Source organism: Phragmites australis, chromosome 7, assembly GCF_958298935.1.
Source record: "Phragmites australis chromosome 7, lpPhrAust1.1, whole genome shotgun sequence".
Lineage (NCBI taxonomy): Eukaryota > Viridiplantae > Streptophyta > Magnoliopsida > Poales > Poaceae > Phragmites > Phragmites australis.
The window spans coordinates 30,363,178-30,384,180 of NC_084927.1; the positions used below are offsets into that span (position 1 = coordinate 30,363,178).

General features: G+C 42.0%; 1 protein-coding gene and 1 pseudogene across 1 annotated transcript; both read right to left on the reverse strand.

The window, feature by feature from the left end:
• Positions 1-292: 292 nt before the first annotated feature.
• LOC133924682 (dol-P-Man:Man(7)GlcNAc(2)-PP-Dol alpha-1,6-mannosyltransferase-like) lies at positions 293-5,744 on the reverse strand (annotated as a pseudogene).
• Positions 5,745-7,013: 1,269 nt separating this feature from the next.
• LOC133924685 (probable WRKY transcription factor 12) lies at positions 7,014-11,658 on the reverse strand. The gene is made up of 4 exons (XM_062370340.1): positions 11,152-11,658; positions 10,991-11,064; positions 10,651-10,818; positions 7,014-7,460 (listed from the first exon to the last, which is right to left on the reverse strand). The coding sequence occupies exons 1-4, from the start codon at positions 11,431-11,433 to the stop codon at positions 7,283-7,285; spliced, it is 702 nt and encodes a 233-aa protein (XP_062226324.1). The 5' UTR covers positions 11,434-11,658; the 3' UTR covers positions 7,014-7,282.
• Positions 11,659-21,003: the final 9,345 nt, after the last annotated feature.

Consider the following 21,003-nt stretch of genomic DNA (forward strand, 5'->3'; position numbering starts at 1 on the left):
TATGGTTTTTAGTATTATTGTCCTTCAGGTCTCATAGTTTTATGGCTACGTCAATTACACGGGAAAGGTGACTAGTATCATGGAAAAGGACATGCAATATGTTGAAATCAGTGTTCTAAGGTCACTCAAAATTCAAACAACAGGTAATATGTCCACTCTAACCAGATAAATTCATTATAATAGCTTTTGCATAAAAATCTATGCCTTACCATGCAAAGAGGGTACGCGACAAGCATGGAGCACGGAAGTGCTGAGGTAAAGTACCAATGAATCGAGTGTGTCTTAGCTTAAGTCATGGAGAACAGAGGTAGGTACTTCACATCAGTGCCAGTAGGATAATACAGAGATTCCCCCTGTATGAATCTAACAACAAGCAGACAACACTTAAACAGGACTTGTATAATATGTTTCACTCTTTTGTAAATGCATGCTTGAATAAATTAGATGGAAGGTTCAGTGTATATACAAAAGTAACATAATGAAAAGAGGATAAAAACTTAGATATTAGGGAGAGAAAAGAAATATAAGTGTAGTTTCACAAAAGCATAAAGGATACACCCCATTCTGAACTCCGGTTCAAAACTGAATTAAACCAGAGAATTTCAAATTCTGGCCACAGGATTCAATGCCACATTATTGAGTCAACTAGCACTGTAAATCCTGGAAGAAAAAAAATCGTAGTGAAACTGTGAAACCAAAATTTTCGTGCGGATTTGCGTGAAATTCCATTGCAGAATACACACAAGGTAGTACAAAGAAATACACAAGGTAGTACAAAGAAACATACCAATGCATATAATGGCAGTGCTTATGCAATATTTTACTGCTTCCAACAGAGAAACAGACCTACTCTGTCACGTATAGTCAAATTCATATATTAGAGTAACTCAGCACCAACTGTACAAGAATGTATATGGTGTATGGCTATGTGTGATTCTTATGGTTGCCAAGAGTAGACAATACTATAACAGCATAATGACCCAACAACTTCAAGATCATTGCAAGGTACGATATGTGGCTATAAGAAGTTTCACTAATTCACTAGACACAACACTTGATGTACTGAAACCTTAAAGCTGGACTGACCATGAAGCACTATGAGCAAAGTTGCTTCGAACTTAACTCAAACAATCCAAACAACATAGTCATCAGTTAACGAGTTTTGACATTGTTATTGCACATAGCCCAGCAACAAAAAAAAGAGAGAGATATCAATTGGACTCTTACTTTCACCAGTATATAAAGGAGAAGGAGAATTAGTAATCTTCACCACTAGATCAGATACAGGTGGGTCAGGTCAAAAACTAAAAAGCACCAAGATCTTTCAGAAGACCACTTGAATGATTCCTCCTTCACTCTCTATTCCTTCGACCTTCCGCTTCATGGGCAACCCACTGTGTTTCATACCATCTTAATCTGATCCGATGATCAAGATTAGAGCTCTGTTTCTCCTATTTAAGGGCAGTTCCTACTTGATCTGTTCACTTCTAGGCAAACTAAATACTTTCAAACCATCAATTACAAAATCAGTCTTTTCAAAGGAAATTTTATGAATCTAAAAGCATACAAAACCCCCTAATAAAACACTTCTGAACTGTTAGATATTCTAACATGAACGACTGTGTCAATTCATGTATAATTTACTACAAGAAGAGTGCTAGTTATATTGAAAATACCTGTAAAATTGTAAATACTTTCAAACTATGCAAGTAATCAAATGAATTAAGTTTGGTAGGCCAGAAATGGACCAGCAAAAGTGCAAGTCCTATTGAGCCAAGATGCAGAATCATGTCACATCTAAAAACAACTGCTGCAACAATCTGCAGGAAAAATGAGAATTACAGATAGTTCGGTATAATTTAATTGCATATAATCTGTGGACCCTGGAGTGAACTAAGAACTATGCTTCAATATGGTATAGTGCAAAGATTTACTGAACCAAGAGAAGTGAGCAAAGGATTATATCTGAATTTGGTGTTGAACATTTGGTGCAATCATGCTATGCCAAACTTCAGATTCAGTGCACTTATTTTTGTGTGCCCTAACTCAAATATTGAAAAACAACAATCCACATGATTAAAATTTGGAAATAAGCCATCATTAATCTTTAGAAAAATGTGAAAACAATAGCATTCAAAGAGTGAATTCAAGGTAAAGACACCACGAAAAGGCATACCAGGGACTGTAATGTACATAGGTGGCTTCCCTTAAACCAGAAAGAGTATGCCAAGTTAACTACATGATATAAACCATAGACGAGTCACATAATTTTGTTGCAAACTCCTAATTAGCTTTGCATTGTTGACAAAAATTTCATAAAATTCAGTGACAAACAGATTTGTGCTATATTAATACAGTGTGCTCACCTAAAGCTAAAGCAAAGATATTTGGAAGCGGACGAGTTAAGTAGAATAGCAAGTGAAACTGGATGGCAGTTAGTATCACAAAGAATGCTTCAGCTTGATTACCAAACTTCTTTTTTACCTGCATGATAGAAATAAGCCAACCGAAACATGATCTCCAATGATAAAAGTACCAGAAGTCAAATATAATTTATTAAATAAATAGTTACCATGATTGGAACAACCACCAGGCCAAACAATGCATGCCAAAATGGTATCTGCTCCAAGCCAAGGAAAAGAAAAAACACAGACTAGGATTTCAATCAAGACCAAAATATTGCTGCACACATGCTCCAGACAAGTGAACCACGTGTCTTAGCCTCTTAGGTACATCATCCACTACTATAATGCTTTATGGATTAAACCACTACGCCAGTCTTAACTAAATTTGGTTCATGGTACAAAAGGTCCACTGCGTATCCACTCAGGCAAAAAAAAGAAAGGCCAGCCCACTGCATACACTATTCAAAATTCACAGGCAATATTCATTTTGTAATCTTGATCATCTTCCTGTGGGCAGTTCGCATGCCTGGCAAAAGAAAACTAACAAAGATCAATTTCTTTATGTCTCATTCATTTTCAGTACACCACTATGTTTTGAGAACCCTATAACAACATAAAGCAGCAAACATTAACAAGCATTGACAGCATCCAGTGTCATAGATAGAGCAAGAGATCAAAAAAGTACCTGAACTCGGAGAAGTCTCAAACTCATCAAAGTAACACAACCCAACAGTAACCGAACTACAAAGACAAAAAGAAGAACATCAGTTTGCCAAAACTGCATCAATGAGAAGCTATACATCAAATAAAATAAGCATTCAAAAAAGAATGTACTGAGCTTTGGTAATCACCTGTAAGAAGGCTATACAACTTTGGAACATGAAATAAACGCATTATGAAGACTGCCGGTGATGAGAGAATAGAGATAACAAATGCTCCTGAAAAACAAAGACATATATGATGTTAATGTGATAATGTCATATCAAGACTACAAGGTCTGATAACCTGAAAAACCACGGAATAAACATCATGTATTAGCACTTAAATATAGACAGTATGATATGTGAATCGTTGGGCCAAGCAATGGTCATTTGAGGAAATATCATTTCTTGCTGCGCAAATCATGGGTTTCATGCCAATGTGAATTTTACCTATAAATGTTCGAGGAACAACGCCTGGAAATTCAAAATGATCATACTGCGTAAAAACAGAAAAATCAATTGATAAACATCAAGCATATAATATTGAATTAAATTCGGAGAGGAACTAGTATCAGTGTTACCTTCTCAATGTGCTAAGTGTGATAAAGAATATCATGCATGGCCTACAAAATGCATGAATCATGTAGTTAGCTCAAGCACCGGGAATGTATGACAGTATAAGTGCACCCTCAAGCCATGGACAAGGTAAAATCATTCTATCAGATGAAGGAAAACTTCCACAAATTATGTAGAACTAAACCTAATATGAATACCTTGTTTACTTTTTTATCCTCTTTTTTTGTCGAGTTTTGTTTACAAATTATGAGAACCGAGTGATAGCTCGGTTGGTAGAGCCTCCAATTGAGAGGCCGCCCACCTGGGCTTGAACCCGGGTGCTCACAGGTCGTGTGAGTACCTCCCTAAAGGGCTCAATACTGCCCTCTCTTAAGACAAAGCCAGGGAACATCTTCTCCCCTGGTCAAGTTTTTTTTCTTGGTGGCTCTTGTTGGGTTTCATCTCTAGCCTACCCCAACTTGCTTCGGATTAAAAGGCTTTGTCGTGGTTGTTGTTATTGTTGTTGTAAACCTAATACCGGCAGTGGAGAGCTCACAATCTATCATTATACAATGAACAGCAGAGAACAGAACAGACTTTCAAGGGCATTGTGCCTACAAAATAAATAATATGCCTAAGGGAGAGGTTGCGAATAACATAAACCTGTTGCTTTTCAAGCATGCAGAGCAGTGAAACACATAATATACAATAAAAACTACAATTCCGCTTAGTTTACTGCACAGGTGATACGAGACGCCAAACTTCAGCTATTTAAGGCTCATGGTGTATGAAAATAAAATCTCTACATGGTATGAACAGGAAAATACTGAAAGGATGCATCTTGTACTCCTGTTGCCATAGCAAAGAAATATGTATTCATCAAGAATAACGAATCCACCAGTATCTGGCACAGTTGAGTTGATGAGTCCTTGAAATAAAATTATGCAACTAAAGACTTCTAGGTTACAAGATCCATGGTTGTATAAAAGAAACATAAAGTGACATTTGATAGGGCGAAACACTAGACATTTGCACAACATATGTAGGTAGTGGTAAAATGATCTTTATTGAGCACGCCCGATTGCATGCTGAAAAATATATAACTCCTTGTACCAACTAAATTTTATGTCCAAAGTCATTGCAAAGAATTTCTGTATTTTCTGTCATCAGCCACTGTGTTAAGTCATGAAGTTCATTTGCAATAATTGATCCAAAATGTCTCACACAGGACCGTGGTGGGAAGTAAATAAATCCACACCGATTCGTTGGTGTTAACTCATAGCATCTAAAGGTCCACATGTACCCTCCCACTAACGAGCAAAACTAACAACAAAAAACATCTGAGCTCGCAGAAATTAGCAATTATTCATCCTCCAGCATCTGAAATGCCGAGTTAAGAGTGAAAGCAACTACTTGCGCACAACATCCACAACTGCACTGAAATAGGGTATTCCCTATTGCTCGCGCGACGAATAGCAGCATCCCCTCGCTCGAACGGCGGCGGCGGGCCGGGGGATTAGTTCCTTAGGTTTAGAGGTTAAGCAGCCCGACAAGTCAGGGTGGGCGGGGATGAGCCGGCGAGGCGGCACGTGTGCAACGGCGGCTGCTTCGGGTAGGGGCATGCCGGGTGAGGCGGGAGGTGGTCGCCGGCCGCCGGAGAATGAGATGACGAGTACGCAGCAAATCCAGAACACTATACTAATGCAGCAACCATACTGCGACCAAACTTCGATGCAGTGCGAGGCAAATAACGAGGGAGCCGAGGCAGAAACCTGCACGTTGAAGCTCTCCTCCACATTGGTGTAGGGCGCCATGACGGCGTAGAACGCGGCGATCGATCCGAGCATGAGGTCCCACCCCCACCCTGCGAGCCAGCCGCCGGTAGGCTCGGGCTTGGCTCCGGGCATGGGCGGCGGTGGAGTGTGGACAGAGGAGCGGCGGGCGGATGATCCGGCAGTCCAGAAGAGAGAGGGCTCAGGTGTGCCCGGCGGCGTCGCTTGCGCGGCGGCGTCCAGTCCAGCCTTGCAGGCCCGGTCGCAGCCGCACCTCCCGGTAGGCCGGCCGGTCGCATGCTTCCACAGCATCATTTATCAATCTGCACCATTGATTTCATATCCAATGGCTGATGTTCCTGGGAAGCATAGAAGAACCGCAAGAAGGGGGAGCACGGGATTGTTCTTCACTTCTTTTTTCTAGGCCTGGGCCAACTAGCATATGGAGTCGGCCCAGCTAGGCCAGGCCGTGTTGGGCTCCTCTGGTAGCAGCAGCAGTGACTACTCCGGTGTTTTTTTTAAATAAAAATTGTAAATATATGTATCCGTTTTAAAAAATTGCAGATAACTCTTGTTCCTCGTCGGAAGAGCGACATGTTTAAAAATAAAAAATTCCATTCCAATGCTCTCAAAATTCAAAACACTATTTAAATAGTCGTGAAAATTCCTGGAGAAAATAATGGCGGTGTAGAGGATGCTGTCACCTAACTCTCATAGTTTTTTTTATAATAAGTAGCCTATCACTCATTGAAAAAGCGGTAGGGGTTTATATCTGTAATTTTTTAAAACAAACACATATATTTGCAATCATTTTATTTAAAAAATTGACTACTCCTATCAGTGCCACCCTGCACCGTGTCTTGCAGCTAGTTCAAATGTTCAATGCTTCGAATTACGGGGGGGAACACAATGGTTCGGGTTACTTTGGCGTCTCGGTGAGAGTAATCACGATAACCAGTTATACCCTTAAAAACTGTCAGATTCGGTGCCAACATAAAGCATTTAGATTAGCTAATTAGGTCCGGGAACCACAGTAGTCGGACCAAATGTATTATTTAGTAAGAAATTTGCTAATTTTTTTTAAAAATCAATCTCTGTCACCCAAAATTGCGCGGCATAACTTTGCAACACTACATTTTAGCACTGCACTTGGAAACAGTTGAACCGTTTTCAGAAACGGCCTAACCTAAACTGTATCAATGTTTTACATTTCCGATGCAGTCTGTCAGATATATAGGTACGAGTAACATGTGAATGGAAGTTTGTCGGCGAGCTCATGTTCGTTTAGTTGCGACAACTGCTGTGGTGCAGTTTCGCAATCATTAGCAGCTGCACGCATGATGAGCAAGGAGCTGCGCGCCTCCTTGGTTCGTCAGGTTTCTTGAGGCTGCAATTAACCAGCTAGGTCAAACACAAATGTCTGTACTGCCCACAGCAGCAAGGTGGCCTCACTTTCTGTGCCTTACATGCATGGCAGCCATGTCCATGGCTTTAAGCCGGCACGCGTACCGTTCTAACAGCATCAGATGTTCAGAAGTACCATGCATGCATGCAGTTATGTGTCACGCATAGAAATTGGATCAACCCTGCAGCTAACTGATTAATCGGATGCTTTCTACAAATGTGCATGATGGGCGTCGTGGTCCATTTTACAGCATTGCTAGCTAGCTTCAGATTCATCAGGCTCAGCAGGGCGCTACCCACCCACTACTGAATATTTTAGCTGTCTAGTGTATTCATTAGATTGCACCAGGCTCTCAGGGCACTACACAGCTTGATCGATCCATGCGTTGCGTGCAGTATGTATATGGTTCGGCAGCTAGTTTAAGCTTTGCATGCACGCGTCGATCTAGAGCGAGGTGAAGGCGCAGCTGCCGGTGTAGTCGCCGGCGGCGTCGGCGTCGTCGCTGCAGGGGGAGTGGGTGTGGCGGCCCTCGTAAGTGGTGATCACCATGCGGCAGTCCTCCGACAGCCGCTCCACACGCTTCTTCACGCGGCAGTTGCTGTGGGTGCACCGGTAGTAGCTTCTGCAAGCATGCAAAGTAGATAAAGGCTGATCAATTATAACTGAACCCCGGCGAACTTTAATTTAATTGTCGGTACTGCGTACCTAAACATGTTTTGGATTGCTTTTTTGCCGCAACAAATTATGGAGTTTAAAATTTTGATCCAAAAATATCACATTTATCTAGCTGCATGCAGCCTGCAGCAAATTACATGAAGAGCTCCTTGGCCTTTGCAGATCCATTGGAGCAAGGTTCAGGAAGCAGTGTCAAACTGAATCTATCAGGGGTCATTCTTGCATTTTTTTTTTGGCACCTTTAATGCCTCTTACATCCGAAAATCGTTTATTCATAGCTGGTGTGGAAATGGCTATGGTTTATCTTCTTAACACTTTCCCCATTGGTGTTTAGTGCTATATTTCACTGTGCTATTATTCTAACTCCGTAGTATCAGCAAAAATTGTTTGGTGCCATATTTCACCATGTCGAGCACACGATGGATAACAATGATAAGTGATCAGATTTTTGTAGCCCGCATAATAAATTAACAAATGAATAAAAATTATGTGGCAGATCACTAATGTGTATTAGACTATACACAGCTTCACTGAATTTCCATTTTGGTCAGTTGTATGTATTCAGTGATTTGGGAGAGTATATATTCTGGCATTATTCAAAAGCATTCTGAACAGAGAAACTGTATATGAATAGGTATAAAAATTCAAGATCTATATACCCCCTACATACACTCTAGGAAAAGAAAAGACTTCCGAATGAAACATGTAATCTGAACATTTCAATGATACTACGGGCCAACAATCATGGACAAGCTGGCCTGCCTTTCCTATGGCACATTGAGTGTCTGAAGAAACATCCTAATCTGAAAATGTGTGCACCATTTGTCATTTGTTCCGGAGCATCCATATGCACTCATTCATGTGCATACTTCCTATTGCTGCAGATCACGAATGATGATAGGTTTTACTAGTACATGCCGTGGATGATGCATCATGCGTGATCAGAACTTAGACCAAGCAGAAAAAAGGGTCTCTTCGCAAATTCTTGAAACTGGTATTTTAGATATTTCAGCAATATGCACCTGTCCTTTTTGTAGTATTGCATGGCATGACTCTTTTTTCTTATGGAAATAGATTCTGTAGTGTGACTCTTGCAGCATCGTTATTTTTGCTGATGTATCTTTTATGTGACACTGAACGAAATAAACGCAAAACGTTTCACTAACAATTAATACAATTCGTAGATGTATTTTGGCGATCTATTGTGGATGATGCAGAGAAATTGTGCATATGTCACAATACAAAAAAGATATCATATTCAAAAGTAGCCTTATTTAATTATCGTAGGCCGCTGGAGACTGTATCTAAAATGTTCAAAGTAAGCCTATTTGGTTCATGTTAATATGTTGCATCCAAGGTTTCAAAACCGTTTGGAGCACGAAAATCGAGACCCGGCGGTAACTGGAAAATCGCGGTTATCGCGATAACCGCTTGAAATTCGGCGAGAATTCGGACCGAATCGATCGAACGGTAACCGCTCGTTTTGCACCAGTTACCGAGCGGTTTCGCCGATTTATCGAGCGCATTTTCCGCATTGTCGCTAACCGCTCGGTTTTGTCGATAACCGAGCAGTTTTCTCGAATTTAAGTGATGTTAAAAAAAACCAAAAAATGGTTCAACCTTGTAAAATTAATAACTAATTTATCTGAGCTTCAAATCAAGTGAAACAAATTCTGTTGTTTTTCTTGTAACATGACCTACATGATAAAAGTATTTATACTCATAAAAAAGTTTAATATTTTCTGTGAGAAAATGTATTTTCTAAACCAAGTTAAATGCATAGTTTACTCTTTGCTAATCCAAATATCATGAAACCAATTTTGTTAGTCTTCTTACATGATATTATGTATTTTAAAAATACATGAACTCATGAAATTGTTATTGTAACATGCAGGATTGTATAAATGTGTTGCAACTAGATTAATTCATAATTAACCCATCACGCCTCCAAAATTAGTGAAGCCACTTTTATTAGTTTACTTATACTATTCTTTATGTAGTAAAAATAATGATAGACATGAAAAAGTTAATTACAGTGTTGTTTTTTAACATATTCACTAAATGCTTCTACTTTGTAAAAATTATGGAGAAATTAATAAAATTCTAACTAAATTGAAATCAATTTTAAAGATCCTCTTAAGATACACCCTATATAAGAAAAATATGTATATGCATGTTAAGCTTTTCCTTAACATGAGTTAATAAGTTGTGCGCTTCAAGTTTTTTTTTTCCAAACTTCCTTCCTATAGAATATGATGCAAACGACATTATTTTTGAAAAAAAATCACAGAAATTTTTAGAATTATCTCTAGTTTTTTAGGATTTTTTTTCTTCTGATTTTTAATTATTATTTTGATTTTTTTAATTTAAATTCGGTAATCGATTTGTTTATATTATTGGAGCGGAGCAGTAAGGTCGGTTATCGTGAATTTCGAGCTGTAACTGACGAATTTGTTAACTCTGGTTGCATCATAGTATGGCATCTTAAAACTCCTAAAGCAATTCTGCTCATCTAAACACACACATTAAAGTATCGCGAAGCACGCTGTTTCATTACCTAGCGATGTGTCCGCGATTGGATGATCCTCTTCCATAAAGGGTGTCTACACAAAATAAAAAGTGATAAATCCCCGTATGGCCAATCTAGAAAGTTACAAATATATTGGTCAAATTTTAGAAAAACTGGTTGGAAGGTTCCAAATCATTCAATGGATTTCAAGCCAAGTCCTTGGTTTAATTTCAACAATTGACAAATTTTCACTCCTATAAAGAGATAACTCACCTTGCTATATATGCTGACGGTACTACACTGAAACACATAATTTGTTCGCCCAGCCCATATCATGCATATGCATAATTTAAGGTAGGCAAGCTAGCATGTGATTTGATTTCTGGTTTCCAAACAACATGATCATGAATCAGGAAGAGCAGTTAGTTGGCACACACTCTTGAATTAGACTTGGATTATTTGTGTGGAGGAAGATATATTCAGGGGCTGTTTGTAACTAGTTTTGCATCATTTTGCAGGAATCAGTCGGACTCCCTCGGCAATCTGGAGGAAAAACCCCGCATTCCAAACGGTACTGGTACTGGCTAGGGTTAGCATTCGTTGGTGCCGGCGTGTGTGTGCATATTACCTTGGATGAACGCTGTTCTTGACGACCTTCTGGCCGTACTTCCTCCACTTGTAGCCGTCGTCCAGCACATCCACGTCGCTCCTGGTCTGGAAACAGAACCTCGGCTCCCTCATCTTCCTCCTTACCTTCAATCTCCCTTTCTCCGCCGCCGCAGCCGGCCCCTTCCACCTGCTCACCCCATCACCACATGTGCCCCCAATCAGTTCAACACTCAAATCCAGGGCCACCTCACGGAACCCTAACGATGATTGACCAACAACCAGCCACACTACTACTCCCATGTGTGCAAGAATCAACCGTGTACGTGAATCACGACGTGTTCAACAGCTCATGCGTATACCATGAACTTGGGCCGTGGCAAGTGGTGGTGGTACTACCGATCTCGCCTCTGGCTTTCACCGCCAACGTGCCCGCCTGCGAAAACCAAATTACAAGGAGTAAGGAACAAGCCGGAGCATGCCATTTAACCAAGCTGCGCGCGCGCGTGCGGCGCGTCATTACCTGGCCGGCGTCGAGCGCCGCGAAACCAGGTGGCTTCTCGCAGGCGGCGGCGGCGGCGGAGGGGCAGAACGGGATCCCGGGAAGAAGCAGCGGATACAGGTCGCCGTGGTGGTCCGAAGAGAGCATCATCACGCCATGGTTCCCGGCCTGTTCCCGGACCAGCGGCATCTGCAGAAGCTTTTGCTGATTGGGCAACGGAGCAAGAAGAGAAGGAGGGGCGCATGGACTGGGCGCGTAGAGGCTAGGAAGGCAGGTCGTCTCCAACTGGCTACTCCTCTCCATGCACGCATATAACAAGATCCACCATGCAAGTGTGGTGTGGGTGTGGCAGCGATCGATGGATCGATGGATCAAACTGGTCTTGGGGTCATGAGTGAGTGAGATGCCGAGGAAGATTTCTGTCTCTAGGTTAAAAAGAAGTGGGGCAAGCTTGGTAGCTGGACAGGACAGCCCCTTTAAAGAGCCTTTTGCTCAAATGGTGGTGCGATGGCAGTACCTGTTTCTGTAGCGGTGTTGTACGCCTAGCTAGCTAGTGCTTGCAGATTCATCAGGATATGTACCTATTCATCAGCTCATGCTTTTTAGGCTATGTGTTGATGTTACCTGCAAACTAACGTTGTCTATATAGATATGCTTTTTTATTAGGGTTGTTCTTCCAAAAGATTTGGTGAAAAAGGTTCTCATATTCCTCGTTTTATCATCTTTTTTTCTCAACCATTGAATTTAAAATAAACTATCTACAATCCTTAGGGGTGACACTACGTTAAGCCAGGGTGCACATGAACCCCCTTAATTCAAAAGGGTCCACACTGAAACAGCCATAATCATCTATTTTCTTTGAAATTGCATGTGTTTCTATACATATGACGAAGAGGTACACCTCCTTTATTTTTTTCTTAGATTCACGCTTGAAAGATTCTCCTATGTACACACATGTGTAAACTAAACTATCGAAGATTTATTCCTAACAATATGTTTGTAATTATATTAGGTACCTTCAAGATCAGGGATCGAACACAAAACAAGATATGCGATGTAGACATGTTCGGACCCTTGATTGGAGTAATACATTACGTCTTGTATGGAGGTTGATGTATATGTATTCTCATGAGTACAAGTTAGGTGGCTAGACCTATTATAAGAAGTAGATCGGATCTAAACTAAACGAAAGTTGAAGTCGCCGAGTATCTCCTATGGTCTTAGTGCTTGCGTCGAGTTGTGTTGTATTGAACTGCTCTAGGTTGTCGAAGTTATGAGGTTTTGTAGAAGTTGACCTTTTAAGGGTCTAGGTCCCCACCTTATATAGGCCCTGACACTACCCTGAATCCTACTGTAATCGATGATGAGTCCTCCGTCTTGGTGATCAAGGCAAGGCAGCCGAATCTAACTTGGATACTAGTCGTACTCGAGTTGATTAACCCGATTGAGGCCTTCCTAGTATAGGCTTTCATGATCTCCAAGTATATTGGGTCCCATAGATTTAGGTTCGCAATATCAAGGAGTTATTAAAGATACGAACAGGGTATCCTATCCATATATGATGTACTCCTTATGTGTATATGTCTTATAGTTAGATATTTCCTTATAGTTAGATATTCGACATTAGCCCTAACTTTGCTTAGTAAGGAGGATTTTCATAAGCGTCTACTCGAGTACTACCAAGTCCGAACCTGGTCGAGTAAGGTAGATCAAGCCTATAGTCGAAAGAATCGAGCAAGGAAAATCTCTGCTTCAAGTATCGAGTGGAAAAGCTATTGGGTCAAGTGCCTATCGTTGTCCGCACCCGAGACTTGAGAAAGGCTTGAAAACTCGACTTTCCGACATCCGTCTCTAAGTAGTGTTAAAAAAGAAATCTCTAAAATTTGAAATTTTGGGTATAGGCGCATTTAATGCATCCAGATGGGCGTGCAGAGATTCGCACGACGCCATGACAATGTCTTTCACGCCCAACGAGGCACCTCAGTGGTGCCTCAAAATATCTCTGAGACGGAAATGATTTTCGGAATCCACCTTTGAAAGGGGATGTTTTCCAAAATTTGTCGTGGGATGAGGCCTATTTATTCTTTTGATGAGAGTTTCGCCATCCAACCTTTTCAATTTCCATAGTTTGTTTGCCTTAGAATTTTTCCACTGTCCTCACTTTCTCTAGCACCGCCATTTTTACTCAAAAACTCATCCTTTAGCCTGAATCAAATGCAGGGGACCTCCGATTGGGCGGCCTTGCTGTCTGGGGTGCTAGACATCATTTGCAACATGTTACTGCATCCGGAAGACTTCATCTTCTTCCCCTGTGTCTGCACCACCTGGAGTGAAGTGCATAGAGTAGCGGAATTTGTGCCCTGGATCTTAAAAGGTCCTTTCATGCACGGGGACGGCGTGTTAGAGATACATCGCCTGGGGAGTGATGCAGTTTTTTTTTATCTTTGTCTTCAAGGTTTGGACGACGATAGTTGGGAGATGATTGGTGCCTCAAACGGGCTTTTGATCATCGTCGAACGAGGGCGTCAGATCAAGGCCAATGTAGTAAATCCAGTGATCGGATGGTTCTCAAACTTGCCTCTGCTCTCCTATGACACGTTCTGGATGAATATGGAAGGATGTGTGGTGCGAATGGATAGGGAACTATTCATCATTGTCACTCCAAGGATTCCATGTTTTCATCTTTAGATGACAAAGGGAGTGAAGGTTTGTATTATCGCTGGACTACCACAATGGTTTCAGATTTCCAGCAGTAAGTTCTGGTGAAATATCGCAGGTTTTCTGATGGAATTGCTCTGAGAATCCTTCAGGAGCCATAATGGCATTGGAACAATTGATGCCTGAGTTCGAGTCCTGGCAACCTGGACTAGGGGGAGGTCGACTCATCTTGGGCAGAACCCATGTATTCTTCCTGAAAATCAGCGACCAAATTGATGATACGGTTGAACACAATGCTCTAATGCATGTCTATCTTCATGCCTTCAATGATGACATTTGGGACCCGCTAAGATGGGAATATGTTCCTTTGGTGACAGAAAGAACAATCCTGCTGAGTATGACATTTGAGGCCATGCCACCAATCCCTGGAATCATCACGCAGGGGTGAATTCTCAACTTCCGCTGAGTAAACCTGGCTCACAACTGGGATGAATGTACGGTGCTCGAAACTCCATACCATTGCGGGGCCTCCAGAACAATCAAATCCCTCATGGGGAATTTCAAGTTTCTTGTAGATGGTTGTCACCCAAGATTTTCCCTTAGAAACGTAAAAAAAAATTCTAGTAGGTTTTTGCTTGATGTTTGTGATGAAAACTTGGCTATTACTTTGCTTGTCCACCATACTTTTACCCTTATTTCCTTGTCGGTGAAATAAAGTTAACATGAATAGATGCAAAAACTAATTAGCACATGCCATGTCCATCCTCGAGATTTGGTGATTGAGTATCTGTTGATGCCTGAAAATTCAACTAGACAAATCATTAGATGCATTGGTCCTTGAGTATACACTCGAAGCAACCGAAAGAACCAGACAAGAGATAGCATGATGATGTTTTTTTGCAAACTTTTACCAACTTGTGTATTTGGCCAACATACGAACATGAACTTGATAGGAAATACATATGGAATCAACTAGAACTTCAGAATCTTATAGGTCGTTAGGCGTGATATGTCTGATAATCTCTTATGTTGTTATGCCTTATGAGATATAGTTGTTCGTTATCGACCCAGCACATGCCTCCGATTGCTATATCCAAATTAGTCGACACAAAGCCAAATAAACTTTTGCAAAAAACATGTATTTACATAATATGGTAGTACTATGTAGCCCCTGACTCTTTGGTCAAGGAGGAAAATGCTTGATCAAGGAGTAAGAAAGAACGTACATGTACTATAAAAAAAATTGTGTTGTAGTCCCTGACTCTTTGCCTGATGACTGAATCCAGTGGAGAGTAAAGCCGTAGTATCGAAAGTATGCGATGTGGACTGTGATTATCTGTTTGATGTGATAATCAAGACAGAGAGTAGAGCTGTAGCATCAAAATATATCTAGCGTGGCCTTTGACTCTTCGCTCAATAGTTAGGTTCAAGTAGGAAGTAGAGCATAGCATTGGCATTAAACAATGTAACTCTCTGCTCTCTGGTTAACATGATAGTTAAATAGAGAGTAAACTATAAGCATAAAAATATACAACGTAGCCCCAGACTCTCTGCTCGATGATTGAATTGAGCAGAGAGTAGAGCATAAGCATCGACTCCTTCTCGACCACATGCTCAAAGGCATTAGCCCATGAGCATATGGCTGCAATTTATCGCAGTCATCAAATGAATCTGATAAATCAAGTATGTGAGTATTAAAAACCCACTCCCGTTTGTGCTCGTTTTCACTAAATCTTTGATTTGACGCATCATAATGACACCCACCCCTCTTTTTAGAGATTAGAAAAGTCATAATGCCTCAGTGATGCCTCGACTTCCACCAAACACGTCGTGCGACTGAGGTGACCTTGTCATCATGCGCGACACTATCAGATCTTGACGGTGTCGTTTCCACAATATGACTCATTTCCACAGCTATAGAAATGGAAAACTGAGGCGGTCTGTTCTCACCCTGTTTCCTTCCTTTCTTCCTGCACACTGCCAAGTAGAAACTTGTAGAGATTGAAACCATGGCCTCCATTCCATTGTCGTATCCTGAGCCATGTCTAAAAATCAGAGGAGTAGGACCTCTCGCCGTGGTTCCACCCGGTGTCATCATCATTTCTTTTGACGAGGAGTAATTGAGTGAAAGGCCTAGGAGGAGAGGGAACAGAATATCCATTGGAGGTCAATGACCTTTCACACGTCACCTTCGGCGTTTCCTTGATGCCGACGTCGTGAAATGAGCAGCACAGGAATCGGTGACGCGGGCTACACGGGAGGGAGATGACAATGGTGGTGATCTTGATGAGATCATAGACTAGGTCGCCAACAAGGTCTTCGGCAACAAAGCCCCTGAGCCTCCAACGGTGAAGAAAGCGTGGTGGTCTTCTCTGTCAACAACCACCAGATTGTCTCCTCACCCAATATGGGACCACCCGGCATCACCAGTGCTGGTTAGCAGCTCCAGCATGGCCTTCGCCTTGGCCACTCTCGTTGTCCCCTATGTTGGCTGGTAGCTAGTCCATGGGGCGATCAGTCGTCGCCCTAAAGAGGAGCTGAAAAGATTGCTCAACTCGTTCAAGGGCAAGTAGGGATCCACATACTTCTAAACTCTTGGAAGTGGTGGATCTTCACTATTTTCAAGAGCTAGGCGAATCATTTCTATCAACTATGCGCTAGCCATGCAGGTTAGAAAGAGAAAAACATGTAATAGGATAGTCAGTCTGATCAAAATGTAATTGACCTACCTTTGAGTTACCTTTACTATGAATGAAACTGACAGAATTGGTCGATGTTCCACGAGTGTTCGAGTATCTCGTTGTATAGAGTAGATAACTGTACTAATCCAGGTTGAGTAACTTTCCACTTAGGTGATAACTTATGGCACATATCCTGTTTCTCCACCTTTCGTAGAACAAGGTCCCCAGTAGTGAGTTTCCTGGGCTGGATTTTCTGACTATGATATCTACGGAATGCTTGTTGATACTTGTCCACTCGAATGGATGCCCGATCACGGTAATCCTTAAGAGATTGATATCATCCACTCATAACTACTCTTGACCTTCTTCCGAGTAACTTTCCACTCGCAGTGACCCAAACTGCATTTTAGTCGGAAGCACTTCCTCTGCTCTGCAGACTAAAAAGAAAGGAGTTTCACCGGTGGTCTTGTCAGTCGAGGTACGAATGGTCCATAGCACTGAGAGAAGCTCTTTCACCAAGCGTTTCGAGTAAGCTTTAAACCTGTCAAAACCCTGAGTTTTGATACCCTGCAAGACTATAACATTGGCGCGCTTAACCTGACTGTTACTTTGAGGGTGAGCTACTGAAGTGAAACAAGTTTTTATGCCAAATTCTTCACATAACGTAGTAAAGGTCCTGCTTTTGAATTGGATACCATTGCCTATAATTATCTGATGCGGAATACCGTATCAAGTAATTATGCTCCTCATAAACTTCTTGGCCGCTTCTACACTTATCTTTCCCACAGGTTCGGTCTCGATCCACTTATACATGTTGATAGCCACAAATAGGAATTTGAAACCACCTTGAGCCCTTGGGAATGGTCCCAAGATATCCAAGCCCAAGACAGAGAAAGGCCAAGAAAGTAAAATTGTTTGCAGAGCTTAGGTTGGTCGAGTGGTCTGTCTTCTAAAAAATTGGCAGCTTTCACACTTTTTTGATCAGCTCAAAATCATCCTAGAGGGCAGTCGACCAAAAGAATCCTTGGCGAAAAATATTTCCAACCAAGGTGCGATAAGACGCATGATTACCACACATGCCTTCATGGATATTGAGCAATATCTTATTTCCCTCTTCCCGAGTGACGCACTTTATCAAGATTTCATTACTCCCATTTTAGTAGAACTTGTCGTTTACCAAAACGTATAGCTTGGACTTACAAGCAATTTTCTTTGTAAACGCATCATTGTCAGAGATCTCCCAACCTTCGAGATAGGTTCAAAATGAAGTCATCCAAGTCGGTTCGCATTCGAGTAGTGCAGCTACCGTGTCTTGGATTCTGCCTCACTGACCTGACTAGATGTTGGCCGACTTGTGCATCATCTGAGCTCAAAACTATCGAAACTCATGCAGGTGTCTTCCATTTGTTGGAGTACAGGATGAAGCAAGCCTGATGAGTTCATCAGTGGTGGAGTTGTCACTTCTTCGGATGTGCGTGGCTTCTAGCCCTTCGAACCGTTGCTCGAGCTTTCATACCTCATTCAGATAAACCGCCATGTTGTCGTCTAAGCGCTGGTACTCCTTTTGCACTTGGTACGACTAGCTGTGAGCCCCTTTCACAAGTAGTCACCTGATTCCAATCGATATAGCCATGAGGAGTCCATTTACCAGTCCTTCGTACTCTACAACCTTGTTGGAAGCTTTAATGTACCTATGTTCATCGCCATTGGAGATTTGAGTATGATGCCAGTCCACGAGTCTTGAAGCATAAGCGATCCATCAAAGAAGAGCGTCCAGTGGTCATCGATCATGTTCAGCTTTATTTTCTTCAATATTTGTCCATTCAGCGATGAATTCTACTAACACTCCTGACTTGATGCTTGTACGCGGTGCATAGTTTACCTCAAACTCATTGAGCTCGACCACCCATTGCGCGATTCATCCAGTAGTATCCATATTGCGTATAACATCCTTCAGCAGATACGTCATCACGACGTTGATCTTGTGCGCTTAGAAATATTATCTTAGCTTTTGGGAAGTCATTAGGACGGTATATAGCAACTTTTGCACTTGCGGGTATCGTAGTTTAGCATCATGTAGGAATTCACTCACGTAATAAACCGGCTTTTGGATGTTGGCCTTCTTCTCGGGGCATTCCCATTCGACCACCAGGATCATGCTTGTGACTTGTGGGATAGCTGCAATGTACAAAAGGAGTTTATCTTTTTCGTTAGGCAAGGTTAAAATCAATTGAGACAATAAATACCTTTTTAAGTCTTGAAATACCTTCTCCGGCTCTTTCGTCCACTCGAACCGGTCGTTCTTCTTTAGAAGCTTGAAGAAGGGCATCCCTCGAGATGAATTGACTAAGGGCTTCTATGTATCTTGCAATTTTTTTAACTTTCTTCAGTGATTGAGGTGACCGCATCTGGTCGGGAGCCTCGATTTTATCAGGATTGGCTTCAATGCCATGACTTGACACCAAAAAGTTGAGAAGCTTGCCAAACAGAACGCCAAACGTGCACTTCTTGGGGTTAAGCATCATACAGTATTTTGTGAGGTTGTCGGATGTTTGCTTGAGGTCACCAATCAATGCATCTTTGGTTCTAGACTTGACTACAATATCATTGACATAAGCATCAATGTTGTGCCCAATTTGGGCTGTAAACAATTTTAAATACACCGTTGATAAGTAGTACCAACACACTTTAAACCAAAAGCCATCTTTACATAGCAAAATACACCAAAAAAAGTAATAAAAACAGTTTTCTCTTCATCCTCTATCCCCATGCTAATTTGGTTATACCTTGAATAGGCATCTATAAAATATAGCAATTCACAACCAGCCATAGAGTCAACAATCTGGTCGATACGAGGAAGAGAAAAATGATCCTTACGAAAAGCTTTGTTGAGGTCAGTGAAATCGACGCACATTCTCTACTTGTCATTGTCTTTCTTTACAAGGACAGGGTTTGTGAGCCACGTAGGATGATGAACTTCTCGAATGAAGCCTGCCTTTTGGAGTTTGCCGACGTCCTCCTATATGGCTTGCTTTCTTTCTTACGCAAATCTTCGCTATTTTCGCACCACAAGTTTGACGTCAGGTTTCACAACTAGTCGATACTCGATCACCTCCCTAGGGACTCCGGACATATCGAACGGTTTCCATGCAAATACATCTTAGTTTTTTCCAGAGGAAAGTGATGAGCTCGAGTTCCTATTTAGAATCAATGCCGACCCCTATCTTGACCGTCTTGGCTGATTCAGATAGGTTGAGGGGAACTGCCTTAAGACCACCACCCGCCTTCTTGTCCTTAGCGTCATTGGTGTTCTCTCCTTCGGCAGTGTGGTCGGACTGGGAGGCCTTAGTGAGGCTCACGAGTTTGGAGTCCTTTATCTTAGTGGCAGCTTGAAGCTTCTGACACTTGGACTCCGCGCCTTTCAAAGTGGTCGCTGCTCGGCAAAAATGTTCTAGGCTCTTCTGGTCACATTTGACTGTTTCACGTTGGTCTCCTTTGATGGTTATGACACCTTTGGGGCCTGGGATCTTTAGCATCTAGTATGCGTAGTGTACTGCAACCACGAACTTGCCGAGAATTAGGCGGTCTAAGATCACATTGTAAAATGTCTCAAAGTCCGCGACATCAAAAGTTAACTTTTCTATGCAGAAGTTGTTGGGCTCGCCAAACGTGAACGACAACTTGATCTGACCTGGGGCATGGTCAATGAGTACAGAGTTATACAGTGGAAGGGTTCAAGTCCTTTCTTGAGCTATGACCTTTCAATCCTCATCTTGTGTAAGTTCTTGACGAAGATGAGGTTAAACAAACTACCTCCGTCAACCAAGGTCTGAGACACTTTGATATTAAGGATAGTTGGCTGGACCATAATTGGGTACTGACCTGGGTGTGGGACTGCGGCTGGATGGTTAGCTTGATCGAATGTGATCTTGACTTCCGACCACTTGAGGTACCGAGGAGGCTCGGCCGGTGCTAGATTGACCTCCCTTTCGACTGCTCTATACTGTATTTTGGACTCATACGAGACGGATCCTCTGAAAATTTGTGCCAAGCTCTGATCGGCCTCGTGGAATTCAGGCTCGTCACCTTTAGCGTCTGGCTTGGCCTGTTTGCTGTGATACTCAACAACAACATCCTTGAGATTATCATCGACCTTTTTTTAATGACATGGCATTCGTCAAAGTCATGCTGGTTGGTCCGATGGACGGGACACCACTTCCTATCACCTCGACTCAGGCCTTTGTTATCTCCAGCATTGCACGACTTGCTCCTATTGACCGCGGCTACAGTCATGTCTGGACCCTTGCGCTTGTCACCAAGTTTATTCTTCTTCCCATCATTCTTCGAGGACTCAGGCTTGTCCTGTCCATACTGAGGATCTTGGCATGTACCTGTGCTTCGGCACACTTTGCGTACTTGTCAGCCAACTCGAAGAGCTCCTTAACTGTATGAATCTTCCGGGTAGCCAGCTTCTTGACCAGATCCGTGTTCTTGATGCCTCGCTTGAAGGCAATGATGACTGATTTGTCTGAGA